Here is a 17,657-nt window from a genome sequence, read left to right as displayed (position 1 = left end):
TCTTCAACCACTTAGGGCACTCAGATATCCAGAAAAACTTTTCTAAAGGATTGTAGGCAGCCACAATCATGTCTTTCTGTACGTGTCTCTAGTTTTGTATGTATCCACATAATGATGTAAAAGATTTGTACAACATGCATATTCATATTTTATCACCGAGGAAACTGGAAACCACTAAAGATTTTTGAATAAAGATGTGACATGATCAGATCTATGCCTCAGAAAGATTATTTTGGCAGCCAATTAAGTTTGAATGGGGGAGTATAGGGTTTGGAGACAGAAAGACTGATTAGGAGGCTATTACAGTAGTTTAGGCAGGAGGCAATGAAAACTTTAACTAGAATATTAGTCACATAATTTACAAAAATGTGATCCTTACTATCGTGGTCACATTTCCATTTAAAGTGTATTGTGGAATATGGTGTAAGGTGCTGGTCTAAGCCTGCTTTCTGCCAGACTACTTTTCAGTTTTCTCATATTTTTATCAAATAAGAAATTTTTTCCTAGATAATTTATTTTTTCACTTCATCAAATACTGGATAATTGAGTTCATTGTTTCTGATTCTTCCTGATTCTTCTGTTCCATTAATCTATCTTTCTCTATTTTAACCAATACCAGATGGTTTTTATGCCTGTGGCTTTAAAATATAGTTTTAGGTCTGGAGGTATTATTCTCTTTTCATTCTTAACTCTTTTCATCATTTCCTTTGATATTCTAGATATTCTTTTCCCAAATGAATTTTGTTATTATTTTAACAAGTGATATGAAGTATCCCCTTAGTAATTTGATTGATACAATATTGAAAATATAAATTAATTTTGGTAGTATTGTCATTTTTATTATATTGGCACAGTGTAGCTCTGAATACTGTATATTGGGTGATGGCCATATGAATAGAAAACTAAATATGTAAAAGATGTTGGAGGTAGGCAATATCAACAGGTTGTTACAAATTATTATATTAGAGAAGATGAAGGAGAAGTAAAAGATAACTGAATTTTAGAACTTGGGTAAATGATAAGATATGTAGGTAGGTAGTAGAATAGTTCGAGTGCCAGATCTGAAGTCAGGAAAACTCATCTTCTTGAGTTCAAATCTGACCTTGGATACTTCTTAGCTGTGTTATCCTGGACAAATAACAACCCTTTTACCTCAGTTCCTCATCTATAAAATGAATTGGAGGAGGAAATGGCAAACTACTTTTGTGTTTTTGCCAACAAAACTCCAGATGAGGTCACAAAGGGTCAGACACAACTGAAATGGTTAGACAACAACACGTGATAAGATAGTAGGGTCCATTGTGGAAAGAAAACAGTTTGGCAGAGGGGAGGGTTTAAGAGGGAAGATCATGAATTTTATTTTGGACATGCTGAATTTGAGATCCTGATGGTACATCCAAATGGAGATATCCCTGTAGGCAGTTGATGCTACAGGATTACAGCCCAGTAAAAAGATTAAAACTAAATAAAAAATTCAGAGACATTTGTTTAGATTTGATAATCCAACCAATAGATGCATTTGAGATTGCTAAGAAATAAAATGTGGATAGAAAAAAATACAAGGAAAGAGGGCGAGGGGAACACCCAAACTTAAGAAATGGGAGATGTATGATGATGCAGAAAAGACAACTGAGAAACAGAGGTAAAATGAGTAGGAGGAGAACCAGAAGAGAACAGTGTCACAGAAACCACAAAAGGGAAGTATCTAGGAGAAGATGGTCAAAAGTGTTTAAAAATTGCAGAAAGGTCAGAGTTTATGAGGATTAATAAAAGGTCCCAGGATTTGGTACTAAATGATTTACATCCTTTAAGAAAGCAAATTCAGTAGGGGAGTGAGGTTAAGACCAGATTTTCCATAAGACTGAAGAGTGACTAGATGGTGAGGAAGTAGAAGGAGTAAGTGCAAACTACTCATTCTAGGAATTTAGTAATCAATCAATAAGTATTTGAAAGTGTATACTATGTTCCAGGCACTGTCTTAGGAACTAGAGATATAAGTACAAATAATAAAAAAAATTCCTACCTCTAAGAAGTTTATATTCTAAAGGAGGAGACAATAATAACATATAGAATATCTACAATATAGATATAAAGTGAATAGATGAAAATATATACAAAAGTTAAATACAACATAGTTTGGGGGGAGGACATTAGCAGTTGAGGGGCTCAGGGATGGCTTCATATAGAAAGTAGCACCTGGGTTATATTCAAGGAAGAGAGGTCCAAAGTAAGAGTGGAAGTGTATTCCAGACATGTAGGACAACCAGCGCAAAGGTACAGAGATAAAAGATGGAGTGTCTTGTGTAAGGAACAGTAAGAAGGATACTTTGGTTGCGTCTTAAGAGTGTGGGAGGAGAAATAACATCCAATGAGGCTGTGGAGTTAAATTAGAGTCAGGTTACATAAGTTTTTAAAAGATAACTAGTTTATATTTTATATTAGAGGTAACAGGAAACAGTGGGAGTTGATTGAATAGGAGTGTCACATGGTCAGATCTGTGCTTGAGGGAAATTATTTAGCAGTAGTGTGTAGGATAGACTGGAGAGGCAAGAGGCAAGGAGACCAAATGGAAACTGTTGTAACAATGTATGTGTGAGGGGATTGCCTCAAGCATGGTGGTGGCTATGGTAGTGACAAGAAGGAAAACTTCTGGGAAAATTGGAAAGCAATCTGGCAAAAATTAGGCTCAGATAAACATCTTGCACCATATTCCACAATAAATCCAAAGGGATGTGTGATGTGACCTTGGGCAAGTCACTTAACCCCAATTGCCTCATCCTGGGTCATCTCCAGTCATCCTGATGAATATCTGGTCACAGGATTCAGATGGCTCTGGAGGAGAAGTGAGGCTGGTTACCTGCACAGCCCTCCATCCCTCAAAACAAAGTCAAGTGCAAATGATGTCATCATTTCTCTGATGGCATGGTCTTCTTCGGGAACAAAGGACAAACACATTTAAAAAAATATGGAAGACAATCAGATCATGTATCTTTCACAGTTATGAATAAGTGATAAATTCTGGACCAAACAAGGGATTGAGGCAATTGCCAAAGGTAATATAGATTATTTTGATTACATGAAATAAAAAAAAAAAACTTTTGCATAAACAAAATTAGGTGCATCTAGAATAAAAAGGATGTTGTTGACTGGGGAAAAACAATCTAAGACCAAAAGTTATTTCCTAGTATTCAAATAGTCAAAGGATAAGAACAACTTCTTAGAAGAATTGCAAATTATTAACAACTTTATAAAGTAATGCTCGCAGTCACTAATAATAAGAGAAATACAAGTCAAAACAACTCTTATTTCACCTTGCATCCAGGAAATCATAAAAGATGACAAAAGATATGGAATAGTCTATATTATAGGGATTATGGAAAGACAGGCATATTAAGCATTGCTAGTGAAGCAGAGAATTTGTGTAACAATTCTGAAAAGCAATTTGTAATTATGCTAATAAAATGGCAAAAATGTTCATACCCTTTGACCTAGAGACTGATAGGCATATGCCCTAACAACAATAATGATAATAATATCTAGAATTCACATTGCACTTTAAGGTGCATAAAGCACTTGACAAATACCTTTTTTTTCTTTTCAACAACTCTGGGAGATAGGTTCTATTATGATCCCCATTTTATAGATGAAGAAGCTGAAGCAAATAGAGTTTAATTGATTCATCCAGGACCACACAGCTAGGAAGTACCTGAGGCTGGATTTAAACTCAGGCTTTCCTGACTCCAAATCCAATTGTCTATCTACTGATAAAAGGAAGGGCTCCATATATGGCAACAATTTTTGTGGTAGGAAAGAACTGGTAGCCAAATAGATGTCCCCTGATTGGAGAATAGCTAAACACAATGGGTAGATGAATGTGAAATGGAATATTACTGTGCTGTATGAAATTACAACATAGGGAGAGCAGTAATTCTCCCCTTCAGTGAAACAAGAATATGATGAATACAGAAAATTATGGAAAGGTTTCCATGACTTGATGCAAAGTGAAGTGAGAAGAGTCAGAAATGAAAACAATATACATAATGATTTACATCAACGTAAATGAAACTAACAGGAACTACAGAACAATAGAAAATAAATGGTACAAAATTATAAAGAGTAATCTTGATCCTAAAGAAGAGATTTGGGAAGACCCTCTCTACCCTTACCCCCACTCTTTTGTAGAGCAGGAGAACCCTGGTTGTGAAACATTGCATATAAAGTTAGATTTTTTTTTAAAGGTATTGATGGGTTTTGTTGAATTTATTGTTATTTTCTTTTTAAAAAATTCTATGAATTAAAAAAGGAGACGTAAGGGGAAGAAAGAAGAAGAAATTTGCATGATAACATTACATATTTAAAAGGAATAGCAAATTGTACACAATAAAATTGTAGTTTCATGCACAATCATCTTTTTTTTATTTTACCATGTTATGAATTTGCTTGTTTTATTCCATAATTAAAAAAATAAATGAATAAAAACAAGAGATATAAATAACAATCTACTAAATATATGCCACATAAATACAAAGTTAATAAATACAAATGTACACGAGGTAGTTCTGGGTGGAGAGTCCTAGCAGTTGGAGATTTCAGAAATTACCTCAAGCAGAAGTTGCAACAAGAATTATAGCTTAAAGGAAGAGAGAGAGAGTCTGCAAAGTGGAAGTAAGGGAGGAGTTCTTTCCAGAAATGGGAGGCAGCCAGTGCAAAGGCATGGTAACAGGAGCCATGGAGACAGTGTTATGTATGAGAAACAGAGAAAAGGTCAATTTGGCTGGATTGAATAGTGTAAGTGAGGGGGTTTAATGTCTAATGAGACAGAATGGTTCAGTTGGGGCCAGGTTGTATTGGACTTTAAAAGATAAACAGAAGAGTTTATATTTTATCTTAGAGATGAAAGAAAACCATTGAGTTATTGAGCTGAGGATCAAAATGGTCAGATCTGTGCTCCCCTACAATAGGGTGTTCTGAATACAAGAATTTTCCTACAGCATCCCTGACAGGGTAGCTTTGATTTTGCTTTTGCCTTAGGCAGATAGAGCATGGTAGACCCCAAGTAGCCCTGGGACTGGGGTCAGGAAGATCTGGGTTTAAATTCTGCCTTCTAGATTTGTGAACATGGACAAGTCACTCACTTCTTTAAACCTTAGTTTTCTCATTTGTACAATGGGAGTAATATCTGTAGGGTCTTCTTGGAGAGTCAGATAAGATGGTATATGCAACATGTCAACGCACTCTATATTTGTACGTGCCAGCTACAATTATTACTCAACTGCTCCATTATATTTCTCTATTTAGTGGCAAACTGGCTCTCATAAATATTAGGTTTGTACTCTGGCTTCCGCAATGGAACCCTTCCATATGCCAGAATATTTAGATTAGACTAATTTAGTTTCAACTTCTTGAACATAGTTCTAAAATTCTTGTGTCGCACTTCCTGCCATAGTAAGTGGAATAGACAAATCTGATTGAATCTTCCTTTACTAATATAGGAACAAAAATTGCCATAAAATTGTATGTGTATCAAGATCTTCATTATTCCACATAGATATATTGGCCAGGGTTATAATGGACAGTGAGAAATAAAGCACATCTCTTCTTTCAGATGTGGGGGAAAAATCCTCCAGCAGCATATAGGAAGACCCTAGGATCAAGAGTCAGCCTTGTTTGGGAGTCATACGGTCAGAGATGATAGGATCATAGATTTAGAATTGGAAGAGACGCTAACTCCTTGTGAGGAGAGGTTGTTTCATTTATTATATTTATATCTTCGTAGTCTGGGGCAGCTAGATGGTGCAGTGGATAGAGCACCAGTGCAGGAGTCAGGAGGACCTGAGTTCAAATCTCACCTCAGACACTTGACACTCACTAGCTGTGTGACCTTGGGCAAGTCACTTAAGCCCAATTGCCTCATCCTGGGTCATCTCCAGTCATTCTGGTGAATATCTGGTCACTGGATTCAGATGGCTCTGGAGGGGAAGTGAGGCTGGAGACCTGCACAGCCCTCCCTCACTCAAAACAAAGTCAAGTGCAAGTCATGTCATTATTTCTCTGATGGCATAGTCTTCTTTGGCAACAAAGGACAAAACACACACATCTTCATAATCTAGCACAGTACATGGCAACATAGTAGTTTCTTTGATTGATTGGAGATCACAGAGTTCAATCCTTTCATTTTATAGATGAAGAAACCGGGACACAAGAGAAGGTAAATGACTTGCCCAAGACACATAGTTGGCAAGTAACTAAGGAGGGATTCAAACTCAAGTATTCTTGGTTCCTAGTCCAACACTCTGCTCACTAGATCATGTTGCCCTCTAGCAACGGGATGACAGAGTAAGGAATAATTATATATCCCTGTTTTGTGACTGCTTTCCTCTCCATTGAAACAAGTAGTTATGTCATCTCTTCACAACTACTTTTTAGTTCTGACTCATCTAAGGAAGGTAACATCTTTTTGATGCTCAGCTCTTTAAATCTCAAGCTCTTCCTGGAGATGTGCAGCATAATTGGCATCCAATCCTTGGGAAGGGTTCAACCTTCAGTTGGGTATATTCCCAGTGAAAGCAGGTCCTTATACAATCCTTGGGCCAGAGTGACGTGGAGGAATAAATGGAAGCAAAAAACAGAAAGAGTCTTAGCTTTAGGGGCTGATTTGTTCAAGAGATCCCTTTCTCCACCCCTTTTCCCTCCATCTTCCAATAGAATCCTGGCCAAAGTGCTAATTGTGGGAACAGAAGTCCACTCCCACTTACTTGGACTCCCACCAGAGACTAGGTCCCTCTAACTATATTTACCTACATTCCCAGTTAAGTACTGCATGCGTATGTGTGTGTGTAATGGGGCATATGTAAGAAGCAAAAATATACTCCAACGTCACTCCAGCATTAACTATAGTATGCTTCTCTCTACGCAGCTTATCAGCTTATATATAGGTGTGTGTATTTCTGCTGTACTTGCGTTCTCAATAAAAATTGGACAGGTTGATTTTTTTTCCCCACTAAAGGAAGAGAAGGGATAATGTCTAACGCTTTTGAAAGTTTTCAGAGCTTTGTTGGTCACTGAGCCCATTTTTAGTTTATAGGATTACACAGAGCTTGCTTGTTTTTCGTAGGATCATAAATTTAGAGTTGAAATTTAGAAACCATTTATTTCATGCTCCTCACTTTACAAATGAGAAATCTGAATCTTAGAAAAGTTAATGATTTGCCCAAGGTTCTCTGGGTAGTAAAAATCTGGGCCAGAATTCGACCCTGAATTCTCTGACTCCTGAGCCAGCACTTTTCCCACCATACCACACTGTCCCACTGTTTATTTTCCAGGCCTCCCTATTTTTTCCCCTCCTCCTTTTCCCTGTCTCCATAGATGAAAGAAACACCTACCTGCATCAGAGTCAGCTCAGCAACCTTCATTGAACCCTGCATTCATTGACCTGGACCCCATACTATTTAGGGAGAAAATAAAGGAAAGAGGAAACCAGTGGCTCTGCCTTTTGTAGGCATCCAAAATCAAGGAAACACCATAGAAAAGGCTTTAAGCACTGTAATGATGCATATTCAAGCAAGGGCTAATGAAAATAATGTAAGCAATACATAAGGGGATGTATTGTACTGAGGGGATGAAGGAAGAACACAATGTCACCAGGATGAAAATCAGATCTAGGGAGGCTTCTAGGTTACCTGTGCTTCTCTTATGCACTAATTATTATCTGTTAAACTCCTCTGGGCTTCAATTTCCCCAGATATAAAATGAGGATATTGATAGCACCTACCCTCATAGAACTGCAATGGCAGGAGGGAAAGAAAGAGAAATGGAAAACTGGAGATTGGGGGACAGAGAGATAGACAGACAGACAGACAGATAGAGACAGAGAGGCAGAGACAGAGACAGAGAGAGACAGAGAGAGGAAAGAGACAGAGAGACACACACACACAGAGAAATTCCTTATTTTTTATAATCCAATGGCTTTAGGGCAGTATTGTGTAGAGATTAGTAGTTGTGACTCCTAGAAGACACTTAATAAATGGTCTTTGGATTGGATTGAAAAAAAATGAGAGTTAAAATTATGCCACAAGCACGTATTTTACAAGCTAGACTTAGTTAGGAAGACCTAAGATCAAATCCTGCCTTAGACATAATAACCTGCTGCCTGTCTTAAGTCTCTTCTTAAACCATTCTCTATTCAGCTGATAAAATGATTTTCCTAAAGCACAGCTCTGGTCATGGCACTCTAATACTCAGTGAATTCCAGTGATTCCCTATTGCTTCCAGAATTGAATACAAAATGCTCTGTTTGGCATTCAAAGTCCTTTAGAACCTAGCCTCCTCACACTTTCCTAGTTTTCTTGTACCTTACTCCATGCCTACTCTTTGTTTTAGTGACTGGTTGTAGCTGCTCCACAAAGGAGGCATTTCATCTCTTGACTCCAGGCATTTTCTCTGGCTGTCAACCCATATCTATGCCTGGAATGTTCTGCCTCCTTAGCTCCTATTGCTCCCCACCTTCTACAGGAAGCCTTTCCCAACTCCTCCTAGTTCTAGTGCCTTCCCTCTGTTAATTATTTCCAATTTATCATATACATATATATATATATAGCATACTTATATGCATTTACTTCCATATTGCCTTCTCTATTAGATTGTAATCTCCTTGAGGGTAGAGGGCCCTTTTCCTCTTTTTGCATTCCTATCACTTAGCCCAGTGCCTGGCATAGAGTAGGCATTTAATAATTTTTATTGACGGACTATTAGATATGTGACCACTGGTAAATCATTTAACTTCTCTGGGCCTTTGTTTCCTTAGCTATATGGGACTCATAATGGGAATATGGGGATAGAAATGGGAATAATAATAACTAATAATAACACCTATCTCATCAAGTTGTGAGGATCAAATGAGATAATAAGTGCTTTGTAAATTTTGAAGTGTAATATAAATGTTAACCATTTGTTTATGTCCTGTACTACTCCATTATACATCTAGCAAGGATAGAGACCATGTTCTGCACATAGTAGGTACTTATTAAACATTTATTCAATTGGATTGTAATGTATGAGTCTAATTAGTTTCTAAGCCTCAGAGATATATTTTTCCCACAGACAGCCCTGATTTTGAATGAGGTTCTAATATGGGTGGTAGAACAGATCAGTTACTATGGAAATTCCTATGAAGTTAACCAGACCATCCAATTCCACTGAAGTACTGTGTAACATGAGCAAAGACTCTAGGTATAGTGGAAAGAGTTGGATAGGCTCTAGAGGCAGAGGCCTGAGGACAGACAGTCGGTTTGGATGCTGTCTCTGCTACTTGGATTACCTCAAAAATTATGGGCCAGCCCTAACTTCTCTGAAGGTACATTGCCTTGTCTATCTGTAGGTGCGGGGTTAATTCTGTTTTATCTTTGATGTTAACAAGCTGCTGTTCAGTTTTGTCCTTTCCTTCTCCAGCTCATTGTAGAGATGAGGAAACTGAGGCAAATACGGTTAACTGACTTGCCCAGAGTGACACAGCTCATAATTGTTTGAGGCCAGATTTGGACTCAGAAAGATGAGTCTTCTGGACTTCAGGCCCGGCACTCCATCTCGACTGCACTACCTAACTGTTCTACCTTAACTAGGCAAGAAGTATTTTTTTGATTGAATTAAGCAATTAGAATGGAATATTGATAGGACCTATATACCTCCTTGAATCAATCAGATCCATTATGTGTGAGTCTGGGAAGTACTCTAAGCCAGTGTAATCAAACACAAATAGAAACAGATCCTTCAGGTTGCATATTGATTTAGAAACCCTCAAATTAACATTATCTAGGTTGGAATGGTTTTAAAATTTTTTATTTTGTTAAATATTTCTTGATTGCATTTTAATCTGATTCAGGTCAGCACCATGGGCCACAGACAGTGACGTCTTAAACCTCTGTCCTAAGCAATTTGTGTAAAAGGAAGAAACTATGTCAGAAGGGAAAAGTTCTAAATGTCTGGTTTCAAATGATTGGAGCAAGCTGGCGTTGCCAGCATACCTTTGAGGAACAAAGCTTGCACTGAGCTCTGACAGGGAACGGAGAAATTGAGGATTCATTGGATTTATTAACATTTCAGAGCAGAAACCAACAATTGAGAGAAACCTTAAGACCTCAGTACTTTCCTCAACTTCCCCTCCCAATGTCTGTTTATCCATAGACAATGTAATATAATTTTCTATTTTATTACAAAAACATTTCCACAAAGCTTAATTTTTGTCTCATTCACAAACAGATCAAAAATTAGCTAAGAATAAGTTAGAAATGTAAAGTTAGGCAAAGAATGTAACCTCTGCCTAATGTTAGAAATTTTCCAAAATGGGGGCTTGAAGTAAGTGTGAATGAATTCAGAACGTTTTTCATTTAAAATATATTCCCAAAAACCAAAAAGGAAGGAATCAGGCAAGTCTCAGGGGCCATTATTTCACCCCATTCTTAAAGGAGATCATTATTATAACAGGATGTTGCATATAAAATGATAGGGCTTGGATGAGATGATCTCAGAAGGTTTTGTCATCTATAAATCCATACTCCTATTTTAGGTGGAGGAAAGAGAAGTCTTCATGGTTAGAAAAGTGGAAATTAGTTTTGTCTGAAAGTTTTCTATCATTTTAGATTCAGGTAGAGAAGTTTTTCACCTTGATATGTCCCTGGTCTCTATTAGTTTTGGGTCCTGAGACTTAATAAAACAGGAATTTAATCCAGCTCTACCAGGGTAGTTTTTTCTTGCTACTGCCATGGCAGATGTGAAAGAGGATGGGATTATTTTGTTCAAAGCAAAGGTGAAAGTAAGATTTCTAGCACCAGGGCAAATTCAGTTAAGGACAGAGGGTTTTCAAAGATATGATTCCTCTTCAGTGTGATCTACAGAGAGAGACCACAGGATATAAAGAATTGAAGGAACTTGGAAGCCAGAGTGTTGGAAGACTGGAGGGGTTATAAGGTAAAGGAGACTTGGGAGTCAGGTACTCAACTTCTTCTTGGAGGGCCGATGGAGGCAGAATAATTCAGAGATCCCTAGATGACAGTAGTGTTGAAGTTGGCGAGGTCAAGAAGACCTAGCTTCAAAAAATTGCTTCAATTTTTGCTATGTGGTATTGGGCAAATCATTTATGTTAGCCCACCCTCAGTTTTCTTTATGTGTAAGATGTAAATAACAATGGCCACAGGTACTACTTCACAGATAATGTATCTAAAGTGCTTTGGAAACTATAATGAGTTACATAAGATTAGGAACTCGAAGGACTTTTAGAAATCCTCCTAGCCCAGCTCCTTCATTTTACACATAAGAAAACTGAGGCCCACAAGAACTGGAAATTGAGGGGATGCCCATCCATTGGAGAATGACTGAATAAATTGTGGTATAGGAATATAATGGAATACTATTGTGCTATGAGAAATGATCAACAGGAAGCCTTCAGAGAGGCCTGGAAGGACTTGTAGGAACTGATACTGAGTGAAAGGAGCAGAACCAGGAGAACTTTGTACACAGCAACAACCACAGTGTGCGAGGAATTTTTCTGGTAGACTTAGAACTTCACAGCAATGCAAGGACCTAAAAAATTCCCAATGGACTCTTGAGGCAAAATGTCTTCCACATCCAGAGAAAGAACTGTGGAACTGGATCGCAGAATGAAGCAGATCAGTTTCTCTTTTGTTATGTTTTGTTTTGTTTCGTTTTATGGTTTCTCCCATTCATTTTAATTCTTCTATGCAACATGACTAAGGTGAAAATGTATTTAATAAAAATGTGTGCGTAGAACCTATATAAGATTGCGTGCCGCCTTGGGAAGGAGTAGGGAGGGAGGGGAAAAATTCTAAGATATATGGAGGTGATTGTAGAAAACTGAAAACAAGTAAAATAATTAAAAAAAAGACAGCTGAGGCCCAGGGGAATTTAAATGACTTGGGTAATAAATGTTACAGGTGAGAGATGAACCTGTATCCTCTGTGTTAGGAGCAAATTCTGTTTCCACGGTGTCAAACACTTTAAACTTGTTCTAGTGCATTAGGACAAAATGTGAACAAAAGCCTCACTTAACCCATTAGAACAGAGGTCTTTGGAGACCAGGACTACATTTTTTGTTTTTGACTTTGGATCACCCACATCTAACATGATGTCTGACTTGTAGTAAGAATTTAATAAATGCTTGTGGGATTGGATCAAAAAAAAGAAAAAAGAAAATTAAGATTATGCCACGAACTCCTATCTTACAAGCAGCTCCTTCTTTGGCCCTGAAACCTGTTAAGATGTGGGAGGAATAAAGCAATGCAGGGCCTTTGACCTTTTGTAAATACTTCTGTCTTCAGAGTGAAAAGGAGGAAGGAGGCACATTCACCCTCATTACTGCTCATCACCCAGGGGTAATTGGATGGTGACCCACTGCAAAAGTGAAAGCCATCAGGTCACTGCCAGCTGCCTGGGTTTGCTGATGGGGATGACAAGTTCAGTGCCAGCTACTTCCTGTTTGCACTGCCTACATTCCTTGAACATTCACCTTTCCTCTGAGGTCATTTCCACATGATTCCCCCATATGTGCTAAGTTTAATCCTGCTTCTATACCTGAGTTCATATGTGCCCCTGTCCTGAAAATGAGTCACTTCTCCTGACCCTGCCCATCCTTCAAACACCAGCAAATAATAGTGACATTAATAATTCACAATAATTAATAATAAATAACATTTATATAGCACTTTGAGGTTTGCACAGCGCTGCAATATGTTATCTCTTTTAATCCTCACAGCAACTCTATAAGGTAGGAGAAGTATCATTATTAAACCCATTTTACAGATGAGGAAATTGAAGCTGAGATAAGTGGTTTGCCAGGGCCACACTGCTACTGTATGTCTGAGGCAGAATTTGAAACAAGGCCTTCCTGATTCCAAGTCCATTGGTCTATCCACTATGCCAGTTAATTGCCTCACATGTGGCAGCTCAAGTTCCAAGCCATTCTCCCCCTTCTCTCCCTGCCAGCTACTTAGTGATGGGATTCAAATCCAGGCCTTTCTGACTTCAAATCCAGTACTTAACCCACTAGGCTGTGCTATCCTCAAACAAAAGAATGATGAAAAATAAGGAATATTAAATATGAATTGATCCTTCTCTCTGCCATTTTTCTCCCCTACATAAAGCCCTTCCCAGATTATTGCAACGCTCACTAGCCTCCTCCTTGTCTGAACGTCTACAAGACCTTCAAGTCAGACACACAATTTATTGTATAATTGTATATTATGTATTGTTTGAGAGGTAGTATAACATGGAAGATAAAGATCTGGCCTCAAAGCCAGAATTACCCAGGTTCAAATCCAGCCTTTGATATAGGTATAACCCTGGCCAAGTCCTTTAATCTCTCCATGCTCTAGCCAGCTCTGTATGACTAGAAGTTGCAGAGAAAGTGCTAACTTGCATTGGTAGGGAGAATTTCCTTAATTGTGATTTCCCTATACTGGTAGAATCACTGGTCCAGTTCTTATTCCCGTGGATTTCTAACTAATTGCTTTGTGTGCATTAATCTTGACTCCCCAATGACAGTGTAAGTGCCTAAAAGGCAGAGACCATGCTCTGCTTCTCTAATTCCTCATATTACCAGCACATTATAGATAGAGTTGCATATAATAAGTATTTGATGAATTTGAGGAATTGGATGATTTTTTGAGTAAAAACAACTCTTGTGGTTGGGTCCTTATCTTGGCATTTAAAGTCCTTCATAACTTAGTCTCTTCCTATCTTTCCAGTTTTCTTACACTTTCCTCCCCGCTGTGCCATCTATCATTTAACTACAGAGATCTTGTTGCTATTCATCTGCCAACCTCTACATTGGCTGTGCCCTCATGCCTAGAATATGCTCCCCCATGACCTCTGACTCTTGGCTTTCCTGGCTTCTTTTTAAGACTTGGCTCAAATCCCAATTTATATAGGAGGTATGTCCCAATCCTACCCACTCTAGTCTCTTTTTGCAAGATTAGCTTCCATTTTTTACTGGATACATATTGTTTATATACCAAGTTATTCGCATATTCTCTCCTCCCCATTAGAATGTGAGCTTTCTAAAGCAGGGACTATGTTTTTCCTTTCTTTTTATCCCTACTGCTTAGGCCAATGCCTAACTGTTTAATAAATGCTTGTTGTGTTCGTCCTTCGTTGCTGAAGAAGACCATGCCATCAGAGAAATGATGGCATGACTTGCACTTGACTTTATTTTGAGTGAGGGTGGGCTGTGCAGGTCACCAGCCTCACTTCTCCTCCAGAGCCATCTGAATCCAGTGACCAGATATTCATCAGGATGACTAGAGATGACCCAGGATGCACTGAGAGACCTTAAGCCCTTTAGGCCAAGGTCTATTTAGGTACTCACTTAGGGTGAGGTAACGCCCATTCATTGAATAGACCTGTTTAAGAGGTAGCCAGGGGATGGCCCCTTGAATGAGGCAAAGAAAAAGAAAGACATCAGTCTCAGAGGGAAACAGCATGATGACTGAATAGGTGTTCTGATTGGACAAGGAGAAGGAGTTTGGCTCAGGGTAGGATGCTATCAGTCCTGTCTTTGACCATCTCTCTCTCTCTATGTTATTTGTTACAGATGCCACTCAACTGAACAATGCGGTGCCGACTTCCCCTCTCCTCCCACAGATGTCTCATCCCCATTCCTATCCCAGCTTGGGACAAATCTCCAATCCATATGAACAGCAGCCTCCTGGCAAGGAACTAAACAAGTATGCCTCCTTAAAGGCTGTGGGTAAGCCCTGAAAATGCTGAGTTTGTTTTCTCTTTTGAGTGAATGCGTTGCATGCATTAGTTCATATTCCAAATAAAAAGACAGACTTTCCAGGTACTTTGAAATAATCCTTTTCAAACACTTGGTAACTTTCTTTGCCATGGTGTCGACCGAAGTAAATGAGGAGAACACAATCCCAGCTAAGTCAACGAAGAGTTTAACTTTTTTTTTGGTTACAGACATGCCCAGAATAATGTTGGCCAGATGCATACCATTTTTTTTTCAGTAATACTATTAAGGCATTAAAAACATGTCCCACTTTAATGATCTGGATCCAGTCCTGGGTACACTACCTGAAACAGAATAAATGCTTAATAATTGCTTACCGAATTGAATTGAATCGACCTATTTTCTCAGGCTATTATAGTAAGATGATGTTAACGTCATTAGTTTTCCTGGTTTAAAGACTGCCATTCCCTGCCTGACAGTCTCTATATCTTGAGCCCTATTACTCATCATCTTCCTTTTGTAGTTCAGTGCTCCCTGCCCCAGTGCCTTCAGCTTCCCCCTATGGTAATGGACTAATGGCCCTGTAATGTTGTTTTACCCAACGCCACATTTTCCTAAAATCAGGTAGCGATGTTAGGCAAGTCATGCCTAACTGTACTTCCATCCGTATAGTTCCAGTGTCCTCTCCAGGTACCTCACCAGGTACTAGGCAGCGTTCTGAAATTGTTTTAGTATGTTTTAGCTCGGCGAGCAAATGATTCAATCAACCCAAGAAATCTGGTAATTACATATTATTCAAAAAACATGAAATTTTAAAGTATCCTAGAGTCATCGCATATCCATCCCAATCTTCTGTGCCTATACTCCTGGATATTAAGAACTGAGACACAGAAGGATGACCACATGATCACTGATCACCAGTGATCAAATTCAGGCCACATTCTCTCCTAAGCCTATCTGCCATTGTTTCATCTGTTCTGTATATTTTATTTAATAAGGCAGGAAAAAGTAAACCCAGGTATTTTAGAAAAGTTACCAACAGCGTTTGAAACAGAAATTTTGTTTCCCAAGCCATTTCTTTTAATCAGGACATTGTACCGAGACATAACTCATCATCTGCTGTGTTTTAAGGTTTACTAAACAAACTAAAAATCATCAGGGAGCTAAAGTACAAGTTTCCCACACATCCAGAGGGAGAAGTACTTCAGGCTAAGCAAACCAAACTCTAACTATTGGAAAAGCATCCATTCCTTACCCATTTGGCCCTATCTTTTAGAAATGGCAATCTATCCCTATTATAGAAACCTAGAATCTCAGTGTTCAAGAGACCTCAGAGTTCATGGATGCTGCAATTTACCTTCTGTTGCTAACACATTATTCATTCACCTCAGCTGAATGAAAAGATTCCTTGGGTGTCTAAAGATTCATAATGATATGCAATTTTAATGATTTTAGAGAAGGGTGGAAAAACTGATAAAGAGAAGAAGCTAGAATTCTGTATCATTAACAAAGGGCAACAATATATTTCTCTCCCTAAACTTTATGTAAGTTTCTATCAAAATAATTTTTCTATGGCTGTCAGGTTTCAGTATTTTTATGCATCTCTACATTCTAATGCTTTGGTCTTTCAAAGGGCATATCATTACTTCTAACCACAGGAGCAGCACAATTCACAAGGCATTTTATTTTCTTTTTCATGCTTGCTTTAAGGGTTACCAATCAGGTGCTGAAGGATCATTGATTGAACATGCCTGGCTTAGTTGAAAAGATCCCGGAAAATACCTCTTTGATTTTGAGGAATCCAAGTCAGCTGGATGAAGCAGAGAATAATGCTATTTGTTTTCTCTTATAAGAAATAAGATTATTTTGAAGTCTCATTCATTTTCCCCTCAAGTTTCCACTTCATTCCCTTGCAGTTCATCTTGAATGATAAATTGGAGTTAGTCCCATAGGGGATGATTTTAAGAGTTTGAATATCAGATAGTTTTCTGCTTCTTAATGAGTTTTATTTCTTCCCCTGGTTGCCCTCATGCCATAACTTCCTATGGGAACAATACTACTATCTGAACATGGCCCATGACCAGTGAGGTTTAACATTTGATTCTCATAGGTTGTTATCACTCTTGTCCCATCACTTTAATTTTCCTTCTGGTGGGTGACAAGCATCAGCCCCACTACCTGAAGCAGATATGTGCTAATTAGTGTGGTCCTTATCTGCAGTGCCTAGATGCCAACCAGAGGCATTCAAGTGTAGCTGAATCTCTGAGATTTTGTCAGTTTGATTACCAGCTGTTCCCAATAGCTCCTTTCTATTACCTGCCAGAGACTAGTGTAAAAAACAGAACTGAAGTGTAGAAGACAGCTTTGGTTTCCCCTAAAGAAAGGGAGTAATTAGTAGCAGAGTATAATTGGTCAACCTTTGGCCAACTGAAAAAGGAACAGGGTAGTTGTTGAGAGATTCTAATGCAGGTGGGCTTTAGTTTAAATAAATTCCCTTTACAAAAGTCTGGATTTATAAAATCTGACAATTTAATTCATTTAGAAAGTCCAGAATCATTTTCACAATTACTTTACGAAAGGATTCATTGTAGGATTCCTCTAAATCAAGAGTTCTTAGCATTTTCTTTGGCATGTGCCATGAACATTTTTAGCAATCTGGTGAATACTTAGAGATACTTTCTCAAAATAATGTATACACACACACACACACACACACACACACACACACACACTATCAGCATTGATCCCCTGGAACTGGCCATTTGGGTCCCCCTAGGAGAGGGGTGGCAACTGCTCCTCATGGAGAATTGTTCATCCTTCTTGCAAGTGAAGACATCACCTTCCTGATGTCCCTGGTCCTCTTTGAGAATGAAGGATGAGCAACAGCAACATGTATATATGTATGTATATGTCT

At 38.3% G+C, this 17,657-nt stretch overlaps 1 protein-coding gene across 1 annotated transcript in view; it reads left to right on the top strand.

Annotated features, from left to right (window-relative positions):
* The window catches only part of SHISA9 (shisa family member 9), a 423,219-nt gene that overhangs the window by 363,989 nt on the left and 41,573 nt on the right, over positions 1-17,657 (top strand). Inside the window, exon 3 of the mRNA XM_072609900.1 lies at positions 14,600-14,755. Coding sequence (XP_072466001.1) covers positions 14,600-14,755 — 156 coding nt within the window. The remainder of the gene's footprint in view (positions 1-14,599; positions 14,756-17,657) is intronic.

This window comes from Notamacropus eugenii, chromosome 1 (assembly GCF_028372415.1).
Source record: "Notamacropus eugenii isolate mMacEug1 chromosome 1, mMacEug1.pri_v2, whole genome shotgun sequence".
Taxonomy (NCBI): domain Eukaryota; kingdom Metazoa; phylum Chordata; class Mammalia; order Diprotodontia; family Macropodidae; genus Notamacropus; species Notamacropus eugenii.
This window is presented reverse-complemented; position numbering and strand designations above follow the sequence as displayed.